The sequence below is a fragment of the Lepidochelys kempii genome, chromosome 8, assembly GCF_965140285.1.
Source record: "Lepidochelys kempii isolate rLepKem1 chromosome 8, rLepKem1.hap1, whole genome shotgun sequence".
NCBI lineage: Eukaryota > Metazoa > Chordata > Testudines > Cheloniidae > Lepidochelys > Lepidochelys kempii.
The window spans coordinates 73,577,398-73,601,336 of NC_136387.1; the positions used below are offsets into that span (position 1 = coordinate 73,577,398).

The window sequence follows — 23,939 nt, forward strand, 5'->3', positions numbered from 1 at the left end:
AAGCCAGTGCTCAACCCATTCCAGCACTTCCTTCAGGGGCTGCAGCCCTGGAAACCAGCCTGCACACATAGGGACTACACAGGAGATAATGGGCTGCAGCCCAGAAGCTGGAGCTGTGTGGCACCTCTCTCTGCACAGCCTGGGCTGCATCCTGCTGGGGGACTGTACCTAGACTTCTGATTCCTGGAGAGTGCAGAGGAAGTATGGCGCAGCCCTTCCAAATGTCCCACACTCCCACTCCTGTAGAAAGCCTCTACATCTAGCGTGCAGACCCACACCATGCTGTTCTCTGCCACAAGCAGGTTTGCAGGACTGCAGCCAAGGAAGGCACATCCCAGCACTTCCTTCCCTGGCTGGTGCCTTGCAAACCGGCCTTCCATTTATTAGTAACTGCCGGATAATAGCAACTTTTTGCTGGCAACAGAGGAGTTGCTAATAAGCGGAATTAACAGTATGTCTTCTTGCAGTGGCAGAGAGAAGGGTGTTCTGAATGAAGAGTCTATAATTATGGAACAAAGTTGCACACAAGTCAAGCCACAATCTCACCATTTGCAAAGCAAGGTGCAACATACATATATGAAAAAAAGACTTTCCTAAACAATTATGTAATAGTTATACCTACACAAAAGGAATTCACCCTCACTCTGCTCTGTAGAGAAATGTCAAATGGATAAGGAAGAAGAGCTCTATCTTCTTGACATAATTTGGATGTGAGGTGTTCAGGTATTTTGGTGATGAGTGCCACAGAAATGTCTATAATTAAATAAACGTTGGTAACAGACAAAAGCGTCAAACAAAAGTACAGTTACAGTTGCTAAGGGCAAATAACACCCACTTCAAAACCACAAAAATCAGGAAGTATGGAAATGGACACACCCAGACAGTGGACACTTCCCAAATGGACACACCCAGACAGTCTTTACCACAAAAAAAGTCAACACTTATTGTAATACTGGGTATTGCAGCCATCTAGACAACTTTAACTCTGCCCTCTGTATGATGATACTGTATTTCCTAGTTTATGTGGTTTGATTTGGGTGATGTTTGTCCTTTAAAATTTTAATCATTTAAGGACTGTTTGACATATTGGATTTGTGAACTACTATAATATGTTGCTATTAAGAAGTGTTCACAGGGAGAGGCACAGTGGTGGTGCGTAGAGTAATTGTTATTGATTGTGGGCCAAAGAAGAGGGATACAGTATTATGGCAGGAGTCACCAGATGGTGCTATTAGTCTTACAAGTTATTTTTCTTAAATGCGAACAGCGTACAGACTGGGAAAAAATGTATTGTTGCTAATTTTGTAATGAGAGTTATTTTGGAGGCCTGTTGCAATCAGCAAGAGTGTTTGCTCTATTCTCAATATTTCAGTTGCTTCCTTCAAACCAAGCATTAGTTTTTGGAGTGAGATTTCTGAAAGGGGATTGCCTTCACGCTGTTTGTGACGACCTCTGTTCAAGGACTGGTGTATACAGCATAAATAAATAACTTACATTTAGAAAGTAACCTGACTCCATGAAATTGATTTCCTTTTCAATGAGAAACCAACTCGCAATGCTCTGAAATGAGTGGTGAAAGGTTTCCAGTGTCCCTGAAAAACCATGTTCACTTCCAAACTATGCAAGTAGATCAAACACTTAAGTACTGTATTGTGCAAACACTGGTTCTGAAATATTTACAGGAGGAAAAGCCACTTCCTGAATTTGTAAGTGTGTTTTGGAACTTGCCTTTGTTTCTGCATTGGAATACACATAAAACTTAGGTATGGTCCCACAGTTTACTTTGAGTATCAGGCTTGAAAGTGTACAGCTGTACATCCAGCTGTTAACCATGGGGAGGGGAAGAAGAGGAGAAATGGATTGGAAGAATTGCAGTTTCCTTTATGGGTGGTAGAAGTAGCACACTGTGGCACTCCTTTTAGCTTGTGTCTGTGACTTTGTAATTTTGTATGCAAAAATTACATTTTTTACTGCTGGGGGAATTCTGCACCAAATAATTAAAAATTCTGTGCACGTTTTAAAATTCTACAAAATTCTGCAAATTATATTTGTCAAAATAACTCTATATAACACACCAGTTTCAATTATTTTGGTAATTTATTCAAAAATACCTGTCAGCAAATGTCTGTAACAATACAGATACAGGAAAAAATTCCCCCAGGAGTAGAGAGTTAAAGAAACCCATATGACAGCCCCATCCCTGTTTCTCTGCCCCCTCACTATCAGAGCCCAGCCGGGGGGCCAGACACTCTCATCCCCTCCCACCCAGAGCCCAGCCGTCCCCCTGCCAGACCAGACATTCACATCCCCTACTCCCCAGAGGCCAACTGTGGCCCCCGGCCCCCAGCCCAGACATTCAAACCCTCTACCCCACAGAGCCCAAGGATCCAGAGGGAGAAACAGTCTGATGCTGGGTACCGGGCTTGCACAGAGTTTCTTGCGCAGTTCCGCCACCTCCTTCCTTTAGTGCGTGCTGGGAACTGCAGCTGCTAGGAACACTCCAGTTCCCTCCCCCATCCCTGGCCTTATCTTCTGTTTGTGAGCTGGGCTCTGCTGGGTCAAGCAGACCCTAGTGGCAGCCAACATCTCTGCATCCCATTTCGGGGCGGAGTGGGGGTGCAAACAACTTTCATTTCTGTATTGCACAGTGGTGCAAAATTCCCCCAGGAGTAATTCTGTGTGTACACCAAATGTGGGAAGATACAGTCCTGAAACATAAACCCTTGTATCAGAGGCCCGGTATGAGGCCTAAGGCCTGAACTAAATGAATGGTCAAGACTTTGCTAACATAAAGCAAAGTTAAGCTGTGAGCTAGAGGCAGGCCCTGCTCACAGAAGTTGGCAAGGAAATGGCTGATGTTGCAAAAATATACATACCTAAAAGGTACTGGACACTAGAGATACCAGAACATTCCGATACTTGCACATTCCACACACATAACAAGTAACAGGCTGACCCATCCTAAAGACAGGGGCAAAAGGGTAATATGATGGATAGAGTTGTTTTGTTCAAACCAACATGTACAAGGTGAGAGGCGGCACCTCGCTACGTAGAGAGGTTGCACCTCAATACGTCAGGAACGATATGTAACTTGTTTGTTATAAGAATGCATCCCTGAGGCAGTGTCTCTGTACAGCCTAGGGGGCAGTGGAGTGTCCCGCCGCTGACTGAGCTGCGTCCATTGTCAGGGGGCACATATTCGCAGTATGTCCTGTAAAGTCTGCTGGAAACTATTACTGTGCTTTGTTTGACAATAAACCTGGCTGGGTGCCTTCGTACCTTATCGGAGTTGGGCGTTCTCTCGGGGTCTGCTGTGCCAGTGATCTGCAGAGCTGGGGCAGCACACAGAGGGAACACATGCATGCAGCTGACTGTTATCAACATTGAATAGAGCAGAGCACCACACTGGTGACGTCTGACAACACCAAGTATCTCAGTTTCAGGGCAACTGCACCTGTATTCCCCCTCTGTAGTCCACTAAGGGCACCTGCTTTAGGCTTCCAACTCCCAGCCTTCTCCTGTGTGGAAACCTATGTTTCACTCTCTTTTGACTGGAAATTTTAATGCTTCACAGTTCCCTGATTTACACTGTGATATCCCTAGCAAGCCAGTCTGCCTAAACAGGCCAATGCCTGAGCTTGGCTTTTTCTCCAAAGACTATGACCAACTATATCCACAGTTATAAGTTAAACACAGATCCTTCTAAGCAAGCACATTTATTCTCAAGGTAAAAGCATTAAACATATAAAAACATTATCTTGTTTTAGTATATACTGCATACGATACGTTAAACAATATTAAAACAACCTACACACATGCTAAAAAGCTTACCAGAGGTCACTTCAACTCCAACCTATGGCTCTGGTAGGTTTTTAGTCCTTCAAAACCCACAAGTGGGGTTTCCCTGTGGTTACAAGTTCATCTCTCTTAAATCTAGAAATAGGACCTGGGCTGGGCAGATCAGCCATTTCTTTATATAGCTTGGGCTGTTGACCTTGGCCCTCTGTAACAGGTAATCAGCAGACACTCATCCTTTTCTAAGGGCACATCTTCAAAAGACTAGGTTTTTGCATAACCAGAACTGGGTAATTTGCATTAACCTCCGCCTAGAGATTCCCCAGTAAAATCCTCTTAACACTTATTGTCCCAAAGGTCCTAACTTGTTTGGCACATTTTCAATATAGTATTCTGAACTCCTAGGTCTTACATCTATCACATCTCCCTTCTAAAGAGGTTACATACAATCCTAGCCCACAATAATACATAAACTTAACACAATATTGTCTTTTAAGCATATTGCAGGAAATTGCTCTGTTGCACCATGCACTGCAGATTCTTTGTAAATGAATTTCTAACAGTTTTTATTAAACAATCAAAAATAAACCTGATTAGAACAATAAAGAAACGTCTTAAAGTTAAACAGTGTTGTGGGGGGGGAGGGGGGGGGGAGTGTCTCCATTTCTTAGGCAACTATACTTCTTGCCTCTGCCTCTTCTCATTCTTCTCCCTTCTGGTGTTGTCATTAGCCAGGATGGGCAGAGATGGTGTTCCTAGCCTTTGTTTGCCAGAAGTTGTGAACGGGTGACAGCGGATGGATCACTTTATCACTGTTCGGTTCATTCCCTCTGGGGCACTTGGCATTGGCCACTGTCGAAAGACAGGACACTGGGCTAGATGGACCTTTGGAATGGGTTACCATGGGAGGTGGCGGAATCTCCACCCTTAGAGGTTTTTAAGGCCCAGCTTGACAAAGCCCTGGCTGGGATGATTTAGTTGGGGATTGGTCCTGCTTTGAGGAGGGGATTGGACGAGATGACCTCCTGAGGTCTCCTCCAACCCTAATATTCTATGACCCAGTAGGGTTGTACTTATGTTGCGTGTTGGGGCCCAAAGTTAATAGGGGTATTTGATGATTCAAAGAGTTGGGCTCCCACATGTAATTGTGCTCGCTGCCCTGAGCTGGAACCAGGGAAAAAAAAGGGAGCATGGCTGTGGGGGTACAGTGGGAAACATCTTTTGTGCAGATTTTGTCTGGGTCCTGATTGAGAGCACTAGATTGACAGGGGGCCAACAGACAGTATGAACTCCAGCAGAGCATTCTGCTTCCATACTGCCTTTAGGAGTTGCCTCTGCTTGTCCCTCTTTAATTACAGTGTCTTTGGCCAGTGCAACTCTCTCTGGATAGTTGCTCTTCTTTTTCCCTCTCTGACCGCAAAAACAATCTCCAGCTCTCCATTGCTTTAATTTGGGAGAACGGGGGGGGGGGGGGGGGGAAGGAAGTCTGCAATGAGATTGCCAAACATGTCATCCTGTGTTCTCCGTTTCTTCACCCTCAGGTTAGCCAGCTACTCAGCCACTGATAAAAGCCCTGTCCTGGAGGTCTAGCCATTGCAGATGCCATAGCAGGGGGAGTATGGAAAAAAAAAAACAAGTGGAAGTCAAATCCTAGTGAGGTAAATAGAAAGGAGCATAAACACTGCCAAATTAAATGTAAAAATGTAATAAGAAAAGCCAAAAAGGAGTTTGAAGAACAGCTAGTCAAAAACTCAGAAGGTAATAACAAAATGTTTTTAAAGTACATCAGAAGCAGGTAGCTTGCTAAACAACCAGTGGGGCCACTGGACAATCAAGATATAAAAGGAGCACTTAACGACGATAAAGTCATTGCAGAGAAACTAAATGAATTCTTTGCTTCAGTCTTCACAGCTGAGGATGTTAGGGAGATTCCCAAATCTGAGCCATCTTTTGTAGGTGACAAATCTGAGGAATTGTCACAGATTGAAGTGTCCTAGAGGAAGTCTTGGAATTCATTGAGAAACTTAACAGTAACAAGTCACTGGGACCTGATGGCATTCACCCAAAAGTTCTGAAAGAACTCAAATGTGAAATTGCAGAACTATTAACTATGGTTTGTAACCTGTTCTTTAAATCAGGTACTGTACCCAATGACTGGAAGATAGCTAATGTAACAGCAATATTTAAGAAGGGCTCCAGAGGTGATCCTGGCAATTACAGACTGGTAAGTCTAATGTCCGTACCGGACAAATTAGTTGAAACAATAGTAAAGAATAAAATTGTCAGACACATAGAAGAACATAAATTGTTGCACAAAAGTCAACATGGTTTCTGTAAAAGGAGATCATGTCTTACTAATCTATTAGAGTTCTTTGGGAGGGGCGGGGGGGGTGGTCAACAAACGTGGACAAGGGGGATCCAGTGGACATAGTGTACTTAGATTTCCAGAACGCCTTTGACAAGGTCCCTCACTAAAGGCTCTTACATAAATTAAGTTGTCATGGGATAAGAGGGAAGCTCCTTTCATGGATTGAGAACCGTTTAAAAGACAGGGAACAAAGGGCAGGAATAAATGGTAAATTTTCAGAATGGAGAGAGGTAATTAGTGGTGTTCCCCAAGGGACTAATCGTATTCACTTTATTCATAACCAGTCCTAGGACTAATCGTATTCACTTTATTCATAACCAATCTGGAGAAAGGGGTAAACAGTGAGGTGGCAAAGTTTGCAGATGATACTAAACTGCTCAAGATAGTTAAGACCAAAGCAGACTGTGAAGAACTTCAAAAAGATCTCACAAAACTAAGTGACTGGGCAACAAAATGGGAAATTAAATTTAATGTTAATAAATGCAATGTAATGCACATTGGAAAAAATAACCCCAACTATACATACAATATGATGGGGGCTAATTTAGCTACAACTAATCAGGAGAAAGATCTTGGAGTCATCTTTTTGACTGCCACTGCACACTGCGTGGACGTCTTCAGAGAACTCTGAAGACATCCATGCAGCGTGCAGCAGCAGTCAAAAAAGCAAACAGGATGTGTCAAGGTTCCTCCCCCACTCTGAACTCTAGGGTACAGATGTGGGGACCTGCATGAAAAACCTCCTAAGCTTATCTTTACCAGCTTAGGTCAAAACTTCCCCAAGGTACAAAATATTCCACCCTTTGTCCTTGGATTGGCCGCTACCACCACCAAACTAATACTGGTTACTGGGGAAGAGCTGTTTGGACAAGTCTTTCCCCCCAAAATACTTCCCAAAACCTTGCACCCCACTTCCTGGACAAGGTTTGGTAAAAAGCCTCACCAATTTGCCTAGATGACTACAGACCCAGACCCTTGGATCTTAAGAACAATGAACAATCCTCCCAACACTTGCACCCCCCCCTTTCCTGGGAAATGTTGGATAAAAAGCCTCACCAATTTGCATAGGTGACCACAGACCCAAACCCTTGGATCTGAGAACAATGAAAAAGCATTCAGTTTTCTTACAAGAAGACTTTTAATAAAAATAGAAGTAAATAGAAATAAAGAAATCCCCCCTGTAAAATCAGGATGGTAGATACCTTACAGGGTAATCAGATTCAAAACACAGAGAACCCCTCTAGGCAAAACCTTAAGTTACAAAAAAGATACACAGACAGAAATAGTTATTCTATTCAGCACAGTTCTTTTCTCAGCCATTTAAAGAAATCATAATCTAACACGTACCTAGCTAGCTTACTTACTAAAAGTTCTAAGACTCCATTCCTGGTTTATCCCCGGCAAAGACAGAATATAGACAGACACACAGACCCTTTGTTTCTCTCCCTCCTCCCAGCTTTTGAAAGTATCTTGTCTCCTCATTGGTCATGTGCCAGCGAGGTTACCTTTAGCTTCTTAACCCTTTACAGGTGAGAGGATTTTTTTCTCTGGCCAGGAGGGATTTTAAAGGGGTTTACCCTTCCCTTTATATTTATGACACTTGTCATGGCAGGAAAAAAGTCAGAGTGATTTGTCTGTTTGCCTGTGTCTTTTTTTGTGTCTGTGACCGACCCTGCAGCAGCAGTTCCTGTGGCTCCTGTCTCACAGAGCTAGATCCAGCTCCCCTGTCTGCGTGTTGTGACCTACAGCACCAGCTCACATGCCACTCAAGTTAGACCCAGCTGACCCTCCGTCATGACAGGGGGAACATGGGCAAACATGACCAGTGTTACAACCCCGCATGCCAGGTCTCAAGACCTGGAGCTGCTGTTGCAAGGTGAGTGCAGGGCAGCAGGCCTAGTCCGTGGGACATAGGAGCCACTGCTGTGGGGTGAGTGCAAACCAGACTTGCTCTCCAGCCCACTGCCCCCTCCGCTCTGCACAGGGCAAGGATTAGGGCTGCAGTGCCAGAAGAGGAGGGTACCGCTGCGGGAGGTCAGTGCCTTTAGATAGTGCAAGGAGGGCGGCATTTTTAAATAAAAAAAATCAGGGAGCAGTCACAGGAAATGTAATAATCGGGAGGGGGAAGGGGGGCAGAGAGAGAGAAGAGGAGGGCAGAGTCCACAACTTCCTTGGGTTCAGTAGTGGTCTAACTATGAAAAAACCTGTCCACCTCCTCAAAAAATGGACAGGCTATATATCCACGGCCAGACAGTTTCCTACCATCTCTGGTTTTAATGTAAGTTCTCATGAGCTGTTTGCTCTTTATCTGGCACTGGAAGGCATCCTGGTTGTGACTCTTCTTGAACAACTGACTAGCAATGTCCATGAACCCATCTTTATTATGGTGGCTGGGCCCAAGAGCTTCCTGCACCGTTGCTTCTCCCCAGATGGCGATGAAATCTAGGGTCTCAGAGCAGCTCTAAGCAACTGCTCAAGGCATGTTGTAAAGGGTGCTAGAGGAATATTGAGCAAATAAGCCAATCCTAAGACTGAGCCAGCTTTTAAACAGGGGAGGGGCCATCTGGACAGCTTGGCCCCAGAGCAGTGGAGGACTCACAATAAACACACAGTTCAGTCATCCATATCTTCAATGCAGTGTGGATAGCTGCTGGATGATTATCAAAGTAGCATGCGGCAGCAATTCGTGCACATAAACAATAGATTGCACTAGCTCAATTTGCATCAAGTGCTCAATTTGCATTAGCACTCATTGAATGAGAATTCCAAAGTTCACAATAAATGCAGAGTTAGAGCGCTCCAAGGAGTTGTGTTACATTTATGCAGATATTTCCAGATCAGACCAACGGAAGTTAGTGTGGATTAAACCCCCATGTAGACAAGCACAAAGTTTAAACTAATTGTTTAACTCTCTAACACTGCTAATCAATAGGTATTGCATTTTCTTTTAAACTATACCCATATTTTACTATTAAAAAGTAACATCAGTAGCACTTATTTCCAAAGAGCATTCACTGGAGACAATTATGTATTTTATATGTAAGCTAGAAACCAAAAGTAGCACACAATTCTGGGGCTTTGTATTAAGTACTGTATTATCTACATTTGTACAAAGCCAATCAACCATCAGCACTCAAAAAGTAAAATATATTTCTTTTGCTGTATTTTTACTCAACCAAGTTTTACTACACACACACACAAAAAGAGGAACAATTCTCATTACCTGAAACATTAGAATCAATATCAAGTTTCTTTAAGAGATTTTATTTCTAGAGTAATCAAGTTCTGAACATTTTTTTGCTTTTCCAGGCTTCTTTTTCTATGTGGTATGCTGATCACAGGGTAATCAGAGAGCATAAGTATTGTAATCAGATAATACATTACCTTTCAACTAAGAGGACCTGGCTCCAAGTGTGTTTTAGGTCAACAGTAGAGTATATATTGCTTTTCACCTGAACTACAGCAGGTGTTTGAAAGTGATCATATGATGTATTTGTAATACGAGCAAAGGCCATATTGATTTGTAAGGAAGCTTTTACAGTGATGTAAGAACACTGGGATCTAAAGGAGACCAATCTATTTATTTTTATTATATAGCACCCGGAAATAGTAGGCAGTTCACAGAAGCTACATAGCTGCTCTGCTGAGTTTACAATTCAATTAGTTTCCAAGCACTATATTTCTTAAATAACTTTAGAAACAATCAAATTAGTAGCTATTACATTTTTAAAAAATGTTAAAAGAATGTCACAGTTGCAAAGTCGAACACTCAAAAAATAGGAAATGACTAAACTAAGGTTGCCTGTACAACCTTAATTTGGTCTCCTGATGTTTTATGCGTTAGGATATAGTCTTTAATTACATGATCACATACTACTGTATAGGGAACCTTAATTTTGGTATTTTCTTAACTTCTGAGTGTTTCACTTTTCAACCATAACATTTTCTTAATGCCTTTTTTGGATTTTAATTTCCCTAAACCTTTAGGGAAGCAAACAGAAAACACAGAAATTCCATCATGGAACCATGCTTATCCCCTACCTTATGCGTCGTCAGCAGGGTCGGGACCTTCAGGTCTACAGAACAGACCTTTGCCACTTGAGCTAAAAAACCCATAGCACTAGTAAATTGTTCTCCTTGTAGTGGTTGGGCCATCTAGAGGAAAAGTCAAGTTTTGCCAGTAAATTTCACGGCTATTTGCTAGAGATAACAAAGGAATGTTAGGCTCAGAAATCCTGGGTCAATTCCAGGTTTTTGAAGGGAGTGTGCTCAATGGTTATAGAACAGGGATAGGCAACCTTTGCACGCGACCCACCAGGGTAAGCGCCCTGGCAGGCCGTGCCAGTTTGTTTACCTACAGCATCTGCAGGTTTGGCCGATCGCAGCTCCCACTGGCCACGGTTCGCTGCCCCAGGCCAATGGGGGCTCTGGGAATTGGCGCGGGCCTAGGGATGCGCTGGCTGTCGCTTCCCGCAGCCCCCATTGGCCTGGAGCAGTGAATTGTGGCCAGTGGTGGCTGCGATCGGCTGAACCTCAGGACCCGGCAGGCAAACAAGCCGGCCTGACCCACCAGGGGGCTTACCCTGGCAGGCCGCGTGGCAAAGGTTGCTGAGCGCTGTTATAAAACATTCTGCCCCATACTCTAGCAGCCTATCCCTATTCTACCCCTCTGCTCCTATCCTATCCCTTTCCATGCTCCAGTCCATGTCCCCTTCTTCTCATATTGCTTCCAGGCAGCTTCTGTGCCTCCCCCCTTTGCATTCCATGTAGGCACCTTTTTCCTTTTCCACACTACCCGAGCACCAGTATGGAGTCTCCTTGATTTCAGTTCTCATTGCTGGTGCTACAGTGCCACTGAACACCCAGGAGGAGCAAATGTAGGAAAAGTCCTGCTCGGCTCTTGTAACTCTGGGATGTAGTATGCTTAGCCCTGTTGGCATGTAGGAGCTGTGGGGAGATGGAGTATGGTCAGTACAGAGGGAATCTTTGGAAAATTTAGCTGCTGGCCTCCAAAACTCTAGTGATAATTTGATTTGCATACGGAGTTGTAAGGTGGCCAAATTTGGCCAGATTTCGTGGGAACAGCGAAAGGTATATCCCTGACAATAGGCAACGCCCTATCAAATGTTACATTTCTGCTCCAAAACGTCTCAATAACTGTCAACATTTTTAACATTGTTTTCCTTATGTATTTTCCCCAACCTCATTCCCAGAAGCAGTTGAACCATTTTAGCTGAAACTTTCCACAAAAATTCATTTTGAAGCAGACACCAAACTTGAAAAATTTCAGCCCAATTTAAATTTTACAAAGATAAAAGCAGCTCAAAACGGTCTTATAATGGAAAATGTGAGGCAACCTTAACTAGAGTGTCACTACCAGTTCTACCCCCAGATGTGACTGACTTAAAAGGAGGGTGACACCAGTGCATCCAAAAATAGCACTTAGCCCAGTGTTTTAATCTCAAAAAGTAAAATATTCAAAGATGAATTGCTTCTTGTATGGCAAATTATTTAAGGATACAATAATTATATTACATTGGAATTCACAGGTCTTTAAACACCAAAGAATTCTACTCTTCCAGTACCACCTTGAATTAATCTGAAATATGTCTAGAAAGAGAATTAAAAGTTAACAGTTACTCATTAGAATGTTTTGACCAGGGACCACTACCAAATCAAAAATATTTTACATTTTGTGTTACATTACAAATCACACGGTGTTTGGGCCCAGTAACTACTTCTAACCACAAGCGGAAGAATAAAGTGAAACCACAAGAAGGTTGCTTATGACCAGCTTACTTATTCCCTGTCTCTACCTGAAGGTCCTTGGTCACTCTGTCAAGGGCATATTTTTCCCACTGATGGTAATTCACATAGAGAGAGCTCTTAGATCTTGCAAAATTGTATCACTCCATCTTCTTTTTGGTTGGACACATCCCAAGAGATGTGCTATGAATGACAAAATATATGCTGGAACTTCCTGCCCTATTGAAGTCAATGTAAGTTTTCCCATTGACTTCCAGGGGGCAGAATTTCACCCAGGATGCGTTTGTATGCAATTAGATATTATAATTACACCATACCAAAACAGATCTCTGCCTAGACACAATAAAGTTAGTATGTACTAAGTATACTAGGTATATGGTAGGTATATGGATTGAGAGTTATCTCCACTGGTTATATATATCTATCAATATTTTCATGTACTTTATGGTTCACACAATTGTTATTTCAGTATCAATTATTTACTTGATTACACTAATAGCCATTTCAAAATTCAGACTTTTGTGACAAAGTACTAAAAGATTAAACTTGCTTATTGAGCTCTGGTGATATGGGGCAAGGACTGAGGCAGGATTTCATTCTTGGTTGTCCAATCTTTCTTTTTAATTTATTTCAATGGCTGCCAGTGGAGAATAGAACCCCATGCTTTTAAAAGCTAAATCAGATTTTAAGTCAGTCCCTTTAACAGAAGCAACGATTTTCAGCTGTCAGACACTGACCACAATTATTGGAATAATTTTTGTTCACATCAACAAATCTTAATTGATGTACTTGGGGGGGAAAAAACATTTCAGCATGATGTAATCTCTCAAATAGGACTAGTTTCTATGTATCACATATGTCTAAATTTAAAATTCTAACAGAAGCCACAACTTCACTTATATTTTTATGCAGCTCTGGAAGTAAACTAAGCAAGTCTAGTCCACTCCGGATAAACAAAAATCATGTCTGAGAGGATAATACTGATTGAAAAACAGGGCAATTTATTGTGAAACATTCCACTATACGGATATTTCAGTCAGAGGTTTTAATATAGAATACTAACAGAGTAGTTCCAGTAAAACAATGTTTTGTACCACTTCTTTTTAATAACTTCTGCACGGTTTGGTTAGGAGAATGCATCACAATGCAAAAGAACAAATGCTCCTAAATGATACTACACTTTTAAGTTTTATAACATCATTCATTAGTTTTGTGGATCTTCTAAACAAAATGTTGAGACACATTCAACTGGAAGGTAGTAACTGACCTTTCCCCTACTAAGATACGCAATATATGATTATTACACTACTTAAGGAACTTTTATGTTACTACAGGACTTGAGTCATACTTTACCTTGCCCTTAATCCCAAAGGCATCAAACAAGCAGGTGAAAGTTGACAGAGAAGAAACATTTTTGCAACTGCCTTGCATAAAGCAAAATTAGGATAGGTACTATGACACTTTGTGCAAGACACACGTGTTCTGGCTCTCCGAACAAGCAACTCCTTGATTTACTTAAGAAAATGATTTTCTAACCTTTATTTTATATAATTTGATTCCTAAATTAGGGCTTACAATACCTACATCATCCTTCATGATACTCCTCAAACAAAAGGATTTCAAAGTCCAGAAATTTTTAAAGGTGAAATTCACTTTTCCCTGCACTCAAGCAATATTATCAGCACTGACAGAGAAGCTACATAGAGGAAAGAATTCCACCCACAAAAAAGACCAATTTACAGGGTGGAATAGACGCAACAACTCTTCCACACCCGTTACTCAGTTACCCAGCTACTAGATCCATAGTTCTAGTCCGTTACCCCTTCTAGAGAGATCTGTTCAGGACCAGCAAGAAGCCCCCAGCACATCTACTCTGTCCCCCCACCCCCAAAAACACATACACCTTGTGTAATAGCCCCACAGGATTTAAATGGTGCAACACACTTCGAAATAATTTTTTGAGATTTGCACAAGAGCTTACTGTTGATTATTATTTATAGTTTAATAACTCAGAGGCCATACAAAAAAAATCTGGTAAAATGATCCCTGCCCCAAGTCATTTACAATCTAAATTAATGACAAGATGCAATAGGTGAATGAAACTGACAGACTGCAAGCAGGGCAAGGCAACAGTAATAAGAGTGTGCTTTCATGTAGCCTAATGGTGCATACAGTGTAACTCATCATTTGCCTAGCTTTTGACTGGTAACATTGTGAAAGTTACATGGCTGAAGTAAGGCTTATGAAAAAGTCTGGAGGACAGGGAAGTGGATGAATGGATTTTTGGTGGAAGATTATATCAGGTAAAAAGGCCATCATGGAAAATAAGCATACATACTTGTGGGATAATTGGCTGTGTCAAGGTTCCTTCCACACTCTGAACTCTAGGGTACAGATGTGGGGACCTCCATTAAAGACCCCCTAAGTCTATTCTTACCATCTTAGGTTAAAAACTTCCCCAAGGTACAAACTTTGCCTTGTCCTTGAACCGTATGTTGCCACCACCAAGCATTTTAAACAAAGAACAAGGAAAGAGCCCACTTGGAGATGTCTTCCCCCCCAAAATATCCCCCCGAGCCCTACAGCCCCTTTCCTGGGCAAGGCTTGATAAGAATCCTCACCAATTTCTACAGATGAACATAGACCCAAACCCTTGCATCTTAAGAGCAATGAAAAAACCAATCAGGTTCTTAAAAGAAGAATTTTAATTAAAGAAAAAGGTAAAAGAATCACCTCCGTAAAATCAGGATGGTAAATACCTTACAGGGTAATCAGATTCAAAACAGAGAATCCCGCTAGGCAAAACCTTAAGTTACAAAAAGACACAAAAACAGGAATATACACTCCATCCAGCACAGCTTATTTTACCAACCATTAAACAAAAGGAAATCTAACGCATTTCTAGCTAGATTACTTACTAACTTAACAGGAGTCGTAAAGCTACATTCCTGATCTGTTCCTGACAAAAGCATAACACAGACAGACCAACCCTTTGTTCCCCCCCCCAATCCAGATTTGAAAGTATCTTGTCCTCTCATTGGTTATTTTGGGTCAGGTGCCAGCTAGGTTACCTTAGCTTCTTAACCCTTTACAGGTGAAAGGGTTTTGCCTCTGGCCAGGAGAGATTTTATAGCACTGTATACAGAAAGGTGGTTACCCTTCCCTTATTTTTATGACACGCCCCCCCAATCACAGATAGGGTGAAACACTGGATGTGATTTCTTCCTGGAGCTCTAGGGGAAAACAGAGTTAATAAGACACAGGCATCCCTAAATATACTACTAACTGTATAAAGACTAACAATATTTAGTAGTTAGTAGTATAATTAGAGATTATAGTTAGTTGATTCTGGGAAACTTTTATGGGAGAGTGCACCAGTCACTTTGTTAGAAGCTCCTGAGATGTGTTGTATGTCAAAATCAAAATCTTGGAGAGCTAAACTCCACCGACGAAGTTTTTTGTTATTTCCCTTGGTGGTATGAAGCCACTGTAGCACAGCATGGTCGGTTTGCAGGTAGAAGCGCCATCCCCAAACGTATGGGCGTAGCTTTTCCAGAGCGTAGACAATGGTGTAACATTCCTTTTCACTGATTGACCAGTGGCTTTCCCTCTCAGACAGCTTCTTGCTGAGAAACACAACAGGATGGAACTCTTGATTTGGTCCTTCCTGCATTAAGACTGCTCCCACCCCACGCTCGGACGCATCTGTGGTTACTAGGACCGGTTTGTCAAAGTCTGGGGCCCTTAGTACAGGGTTAGACATGAGTGTCGCTTTAAGCTGGTTAAAGCCTTCTGAAACTCTTCAGTCCACTGAACTGCATTTGGCCGTTTCTTTTTGGTTAGGTCTGTCAGTGGGGCGGCGATTTGGCTGTATTGCGGTACAAATCACCTGTAATACCCGGCCAAGCCTAAGAAGGATTGGATCTGTTTCTTTGACTTTGGGGCAGGCCCCTTTTGAATAGCATCCACTTTGGCCTGTAGGGGGTTGATAGTTCCTTGACCCACCTGGGGTCCAAGGTAAGTCACTCTGTTTAGGCCTATATGAAACTTCTTAGCCTTAACAGTTAGTCCTGCCTCCCTTATGCGCTCAAGGACTTTTTGTAGATGTTCCAGGTGGTCTGCCCAGGAATCCAAAAATATGGTCACATCGTCAAGGCAGGCGACTGCACATTCTCCTAATCCCGCTAGGAGACCATCTACAAGTCTTTGGAAGGTGGCGGGTGCATTTCGCAGCCCGAAAGGGAGTACATTAAATTCATACAGCCCGAGATGTGTGATGAAGGCTGACCTTTCCTTGGCGGATTCATCTAGCAGTACCTGCCAGTACCCCTTGGTTAAGTCCAAGGTAGAGATGAACTGGGCCCGTCCCAGTTTCTCCAATAGTTCATCTGTGCGTGGCATTGGATAGTTGTCTGGGCGAGTTACAGCATTTAGCTTACGGTAGTCCATGCAAAAACGTATTTCCCCATCTGGTTTGGGAACTAGAACCACCGGAGATGCCCATGCACTTTCAGAGGGGCGGATTACATCCATCTGTAACATATCCTGGATCTCCTGTTCTATAGCAGTTTTAGCTTGAGGAGACACCCGGTAAGGTTGGACCCTAATTGGGTGAGCATTACCTGTGTCAATGGAGTGGTATGCCCGTTCAGTCAGTCCTGGGGTGGCTGAGAACGTTGGCGCGTAGCTAGTGCACAGCTCCTTGATCTGCTGTCGCTGCATACGCCCAAGGGTCATGGAGAGGTTCACTTCTTCCACACCACCATCGCTTTTCCCTTCATAGTAGACACCTTCAGGCCACTCAACGTCGTCTCTTCCCTGGGCTGTAAACTGACAAACCTTTTATTCTCTGGAATAAAAGGGCTTTAGAGAATTAATATGGTACACCTTAGGCTTTCGGTTGGAGGTGGGGAATGCTATGAGATAATTAACAGCTCCCAGGCGCTCCTGGACCGTGAATGACCCTTCCCACGATGCTTCCATTTTATGGGCCTGGAGCGCCTTTAAGACCATGACCTGGTCCCCTACTTTGAAGGAACGCTCTCTGGCATGTTTATCAAACCAGGCTTTTTGCTCTTTTTGAGCATCTTTTAGGTTTTCTTTAGCAAGGGCTAAAGAGGTTCAGAGGATGATTTGTAGGTTGGTTACAAAGTCCAGAATGTTAGTTCCCGGAGAAGGTGTAAACCCCTCCCATTGCTGCTTGACCAACTGCAATGGCCCCTTAACCTCACGGCCATATACAAGTTCAAATGGTGAAAACTGGGATGAGGTACAGCTCTGCAGGCAAAGAGCAACTGCTGCAACACTAGGTTCCAATCACTGGAGTGCTCATTTATGAATTTACATATCATGGCCCCCAGAGTTCCATTAAACTTCTCCACCATTTGTTTGATGATGGTAAGGGATGGAAACCAAGTGATTCACCCCATTAGCTTTCCAAAGGTTTTCCATAGTTCCTGCCAGAAAATTAGTTCCTGCATCTGTAAGGATGTCGGAGGGCCAACCTACCCTGGCAAAAATGTCTGCTAGTGCCTGGCACACACTTTTAGCTCTGGTGTTGCTTAGGCTACTGCTTCCGGCCATTGGGTGGCAAAATCCATGAAAGTCAGTATGTACTGCTTTTCTCTGGGTCTCTTTTTTGGAAAAGGACCCAGAATATCTACAGCTACTTGCCAAAATGGAACCTCAATGATGGGGAGTGGCTGGAGAGGGGCTTTGACCTGGTCTTGGGGTTTTCCCACTCTTTGGCACACCTCACAAGACCGGACATACGTAGAAACATCCTTGCCCATTCCCTCCCAGTGGAACGACTTTCCCAAATGGTCTTTGGTTCTGTTAACCCCAGCATGGCCACTAGGATGATCATGGGCTAAGCTTAAATAGCTTTATTCAGTACTTAGTTGGAACTACCAACTGTCTCTGAGGATGCCAGTCTTCCCTGGTGTCCACCAGAAAGAGTTTCCTTGTATAAAAGTCCTCTTTCTACAACAAACCTGGATCGATTAGAAGAGCTGAGAGGCGGTGAGTTGCTCCGTGCCGGCGTCCAAGCTCTCTGGAAGCTTTCATCAGCTTTCTGTTCAGTCTGGAACTGTTCCCTTGATGCTGGAGACATCAGTTCCTCATTGGATTGTGGACCTGGGCTTGGTCCCTCTGGAAGCGATGCAGGTGATGGGGCTGTTTCCGTTGACTGTGAACCGCTCTCCGCTGGTGCACTATGTTGGGCTTCAGGCTCCAGCTGAGCCTCTCGTGTAGGGTTATCTGCTGCTGCCGGTGCAGGTTCAGTGGTGCCCTCTGGTGTTGGGGTTGCAAGTACTGGATTCAGTGCTGACAATGGTTCTGGTTGTTCCGCTGTTTCCGGTTCTGAGACTGGCTCTACTACTGCTGTTGCAGACTTTGGCATGGGGTCCGGTTCCATCGCCTCTGACCGGGTCCTGGTAGAAGTTTCCGGAACAGAGCTCGGTGTGACAGCTTGCTTAGCCTGGCTGCGGGTGACCATTCCCACCCTCTTGGCTACCTTCACATGATTGGCCAAGTCTTCCCCCAACAGCATGGGGATGGGATAATCATCATAGACTGCAAAAGTCCACATTCCTGACCAGCCCTGTACTGGACAGGCAACTTGGCTGTAGGCAAATTGAAAGAGTTGGACTTGAAGGGTTGAATGGTCACTTGGATCTCTGGGTTGATTAAACTGGGGTCCACCAAGGAAGCACGGATAGCCGACACTTGTGGTCCAGTGTCCCTCCACGCTGTGACCTTCTTCCTGCCCACACTCACAGTTTCCCTCCACTCTGAGGGTATCTGGGAGGCATCTGGGCCTGAGGACCTCTGGTGTGATTCCGGTGCAATGAACTGTAATCTGTTGGGATCCTTGGGGCAGTTGGCTTTTACATGCCCTGGCTCATTACATTCAAAACATCGTCCGGCTGATGGGTCACTGGGGCAAGGTGGGTTGCTGGAGAACAGTGTGGCAGGACGATAAGGTGTCTGGAGTATTCCTTGGCTTGTAGCTGGGGACTTGGGCTGCCCCCGGTAGTAGGGTGTGGTCTGAGGGTGTCCCTTCTGGTATCTGCTCCAACTGCGACCAGGGCTGTTTCTCTCTCCTCCCTCCACCCCTTTTGTTCCGGTTTGCCCCAGGTCTCTGGCAGTCTGGGACTGCTCGTATTGATCAGCATAAGAAGCAAGACTTTCTGTGGAGTCCATTTTCTTATCCCCTAAACACTGTTTTATATCCTCCTTGGACATATTCAAAAATTGCTCCTAAATCATCAAATCACACATTCCTTCAAAGCTAGTTACACCCCTTCCTTTCACCCATTTATCTAACAGATCCTTCATCTGCCTGGTGAATCTTGCCCATATGCTCAAGGTTTAGCTGACTGCCATATTTGGGGTCGGGAAGGAATTTTCCTCCAGGGCAGATTGGAAGAGGCCCTGGTGGGTTTTTCGCCTTCCTCTGTAGTATGGGGCAGGGGTCACTTGCTGGAGGATTCTCTGCTCCTTGAAGTCTTTAAACCATGATTTGACAACTTCAATAGCTCAAACATAGGTGAGGTTTTTCGCAGGAGTGGGTGAGTGAGATTCTGTGGCCTGCATTGTGCAGGAGGTCAGACTAGATGATCATAATGGTCCCTTCTGACCTTAGTATCTATGAATCTGGTTTATATAAGCCACATTACTTAGCCCAGGTCCTCTCTTAAGGGCTCTAAATTTTACTCTATAAATTTCAGGTGTAACTGGAAATTGCTTTAAACCCAAATCCTTGAATTTATTATAGTCAGAAGCCTCATCAATAGGCATCTTACCGAATACGTCTAGAGCTCTTCCAGTCAATTTTGCGACCAATGTGGTCATCTTGTGAGCTTCAGGAATTTGATGGAGTGTGCACAGTCTCTCAAAGGTGAGAAAATATTCAGCAATATCACTGGATTCATCATACTGTGGACATAGTCGCTCCCATTTGTGGATTGTTGGGGAAGGATTGTTAAGGTCATTCGATATATTCTGATGAGCCTTTGCCATCTCCATCTCCAGTGCATGCTTCCTCTCTTTTTCCTTCTCCTTTCCTTTTGCCTCCATTTTTCTCCTGTGGGCAGCCTCCCTTTTTCTTTGGCTGCCATTTATTTTTCTTTTGCCTCCATTTCCATCTGTCTGAGTTCTACCAGCCTTTCATGTTCCTTTTGTTTTTCCTCAACCTCAAATCAGGCTAATTCCAACTTCTGTTGAACAGTGCAGTCTCTCATCCTAACCTCTCTGTTCTTAACTAACTTTACACCCGAGAATTAGAAAGAAAACAAAACAAGAAAAAACTGGCTTGTACAATTTTGCTGTGCTGTAACCTGATATCCCCCCACCTTTTTTTTTCTTGATAGCTGTTCTCAGCCTACAGAAAAATCCTTTTGTTATGCCTGCTGCTCTGTCCCGCAGGCAGAGAGACAGAATCTATAGCTGCAATCACCTTTTACAAAACCTTTTAAAATCCTGCTGTGCTTCTGGTTCAAAATGGTCTCTGGTTCAAAATGATCCCACTGCTCTGCCACCAGGTCAAGGTTCTTTCCCCACTCTGAACTCTAGGGTACAGATGTGGGGACCTGCATGAAAAACCCCCTAAGCCTGTTCTTACCAACTTAGGTTAAAAACTTCCCCAAGGTACAAACTTTGCCTTATCCTTGAACCATATGCTGCCACCACCAAGCGTTTTAAACAAAGAACAAGGAAAGAGCCCACTTGGAGACGTCTTCCCCCAAATATCCCCCCCGAGCCCTACAGCCCCTTTCCTGGGCAAGGCTTGATAAGAATCCTCACCAATTTCTACAGGTGAACACAGACACAAACTCTTGGATCTTAAGAGCAATGAAAAAAATCAATCAGGTCCTTAAAAGAAGAATTTTAATTAAAGAAAAGGTAAAAGAATCACCTCTGTAAAATCAGGATGGTAAATACCTTACAGGGTAATCAGATTCAAAACATAGAGAATCCCGCTCGGCAAAACCTTAAGTTACAAAAAGATACAAAAACAAATATACATTCCATCCAGCATAGCTTATTTTATCAGCCATTAAACAAAAGGAAATCCAACGCATTTCTAGCTAGATTACTTACTAACTTAACAGGAGTTGTAAGGCTGCATTCCTGATCTGTTCCCGACAAAAGCATCACACAGACAGACCAACCCTTTGTCCCCTCCCCTCCAGATTTGACAGTATCTTGTCCTCTCATTGGTCATTTTGGGTCAGGTGCCAGCTAGGTTACCGTAGCTTCTTAACCCTTTACAGGTGAAAGGGTTTTGCCTCTGGCCAGGAGAGATTTTATAGCAGTGTATACAGAAAAGTGGTTACCCTTCCCTTATATTTATGACAGGCTGGATATGTGATAAAGACTGGAGATGATGGCACAAAAACATACTAGAACTACTAGATAGGGTCTAACTAAGTTGTAGAGAGCCTTAAAAGTACTGACAGGAGACATATATATATTGGATGCACTGGAGAAGAGGAAGCCAGTGGAGGAACACTGAGGAGAAGATGACATGACCAAAGTGACAAGCAATGAAAATTATTTTAGCAGAAGCATTTGGATTAGATTTGAGGATGGCAAGGTTGTATCAGTCAAAGGTGAGGAGAATGAAATTACAGCAATCAAGATACATTTGTAAGGGCCTTGAAAATTTCTTTGGCAGTCTGGACACAGAAAGAAGGCCAAATTAGGTCAGGCAGTTTTAATTCAAATCGCCTGTTTAATTAGTTGGAAGTAATCTCTTCTCCCCAGATATGTGTACACTCTCCACACCATTCTAATTCATCTTGTAATAACAGCATTTGGGCTCCTCTCTAAAGTATATAACTGATCATTAGGAACAGTATTTTTAGGGTTACACCTGGCAAAACCCAAGGCATCACACACAATGACACACTCCATATGCAAGTCTCTTAAATTAAGGTTAAACTCCCACTTCTACATGTTCACTGACACCTATGAAAATAAATCTTTTTGACACAGAGCTTCTTCTTACCACTTGCAGCAGAAGTATAATATATTTAGATAGGTACAGTATGAAAACCTAGGACTGTAGTACCTGAATGCCTCTCCAATCTCACCACTTCCAGGTCCTCAAACAAAATCAGCACAGCAATATTATGCCTAACTTGTCCAAGCAAACGAAAGAAATAACTACAAAAATCCTATAAGACCCCAAACCCTTTAATTTTGAAACACAGGTTTGGCTCTTCACCTCAAATTGCTTTGGCATATTTTGCTGAATTAAAAAAATAGCCTGAGAAATACCATTTTTACTGTCATTCTGATAAACTGACAACTTCCTACAATAGTTGGAGTCCTTTCTTACTGTTTCTGTCATTGTGCAACACACCATCATGAAGCAGCTTTCAGAACCTGCCCTATTGGTAGCTCTTAATATATAATGTATCAATTAATTTTTTAATATTGTGAAGCTTTTATGATCATTTGTATGAAAGACACTTATCAAAATAAAATTGAGTTATTGCTCAATCATTGCTAAATTCTTACTTAAATCTGCTATTTACACCTACTACAGTATATCTTGCTACAAACCATTTCATCTTCTAGATCCACCATCCTGATTTGTTTATGTTTATTCAACACTTTGAAGTTAAGTACTGTGTAGGTGTTAGGTATGCCATATGCCTGTAATACATGTTCAATTACTCAGTCCAGCAAGAGTGACAGCAAAGGGCAGGTTGAATTTAAAATGCATTCCTAACATATCACGCACCTTCTCCTACATTTCCCCAACAGGAAAAACTTCATAACACAACTCACTCTTCAATTACACAGATTAGTTAACACAATGACATATGAAAACAAATATACCAAAATTTCAACCTCATATGCTACAGAACTAGGGTTGCCAAGCCTCCAGGATTGTCCTGGAGTCTACAGGAATTAAAGATAAAGTCATGTGATGAAACCTCCAGGAATTCGTCCAACCAAACTTGGTAACCCTATACAGAATCTGATCTCCCTCTCCCTGAATTTCTTATTGATGGAACATACTTCACTATTCTAACATATAGCATAGAACAGAGGTACATTATTCACAGCCCAATCACCGTTCTGTGCAACAGGGCCCATTATTTGTTAAGGATGGATATAATTTACCTTAACTCTCAAAGTTGTATGTCTGTGAATTCTCTCTCCAGCAGCACTTACCAGACTGAGGGAGAGCGAATGGTGAGGGAGAAAGACAGCTTTGTCTGCCGAACAGAAGGGGGTTTCTTGGCAGAACATGTCATGCACAGGGGGGAGGAGATCACGCTCTGCAATTAAAGACAAATAAACCCCAGCATTCTCCTGGCCAGGCCTAGGGGTGGTGGGAGACTAGCAGGGCTCTCCGCATCTTACTTCTGCCCTTCTTCTCTCTCTCATCCCGCAAACATCATTCACTTCTCCCCTTCTCAGTCCCTCAACCACCCCATCTGCCTCTCCTGCGCCCCCCTCCCGTCTCCATAAAAGCCACAACTACCCTTCCCCCCACTTCTCCACCCCCCCCCCCCCGCCAGCCCAACCCCCTCTCTCCCCTCCCCCCACTCCGGGGACCGGCGTTGCCAGCCTGGGCCGCCCCTTACCCGTGCCTGGTGGCCGCTCTCCGGCGCTTGTTGAGCAGGCAGAGCAGGAGGCAGGCGGCCGCGCCGGCCACGACGGAGTGGCGCGCGGTCAGGTACTTGCTGTAGGCGGCCATAGAGCTAGCGCAGCGGCTGGGGGACTGACCCGCACCGAGCCCAGGCAAGGAGGCTGACGCAGGGAATGCCGGGAGCGGGGAGGGGGGGGCAGGGCAGAGGCCCCGCCCCCTCAGGCCGGCTCCTCTACTGCGGGCTCAGCCCCTCCTGTCACTCAGGCAGGCTCCGAGGGAAAGGCGGTGTGGGGGGGGGCCCAGGCTGTGCTCGGCGCGCGTGCTGAGCTGCCGTTATGCGGCCGGCCTGGCCCCGCGGGGGGGGGCCCCGTCTGCCGTGGGGCAGCTCGGCCCCTGTGC

General features: G+C 43.8%; 1 protein-coding gene across 5 annotated transcripts in view; it reads right to left on the reverse strand.

The window, feature by feature from the left end:
* Positions 1-23,702, reverse strand: part of ABCD3 (ATP binding cassette subfamily D member 3) — a 70,486-nt gene extending 46,784 nt beyond the window's left edge. For 2 of the 5 annotated variants that reach the window (XM_073357003.2, XM_073357001.2), the window contains exon 1: positions 23,536-23,702. In XM_073357003.2, the coding sequence (XP_073213104.1) occupies positions 23,536-23,648 (113 nt within the window). In that variant the 5' untranslated portion in view covers positions 23,649-23,702. Of the gene's footprint in view, positions 1-622; positions 754-10,204; positions 10,319-23,119; positions 23,227-23,535 lie in introns of those variants that run through there. The other 3 variants (XM_073357002.2, XM_073357005.2, XM_073357004.2) reach the window with 3 other exon arrangements.
* Between the last annotated feature and the right edge of the window lie 237 nt (positions 23,703-23,939).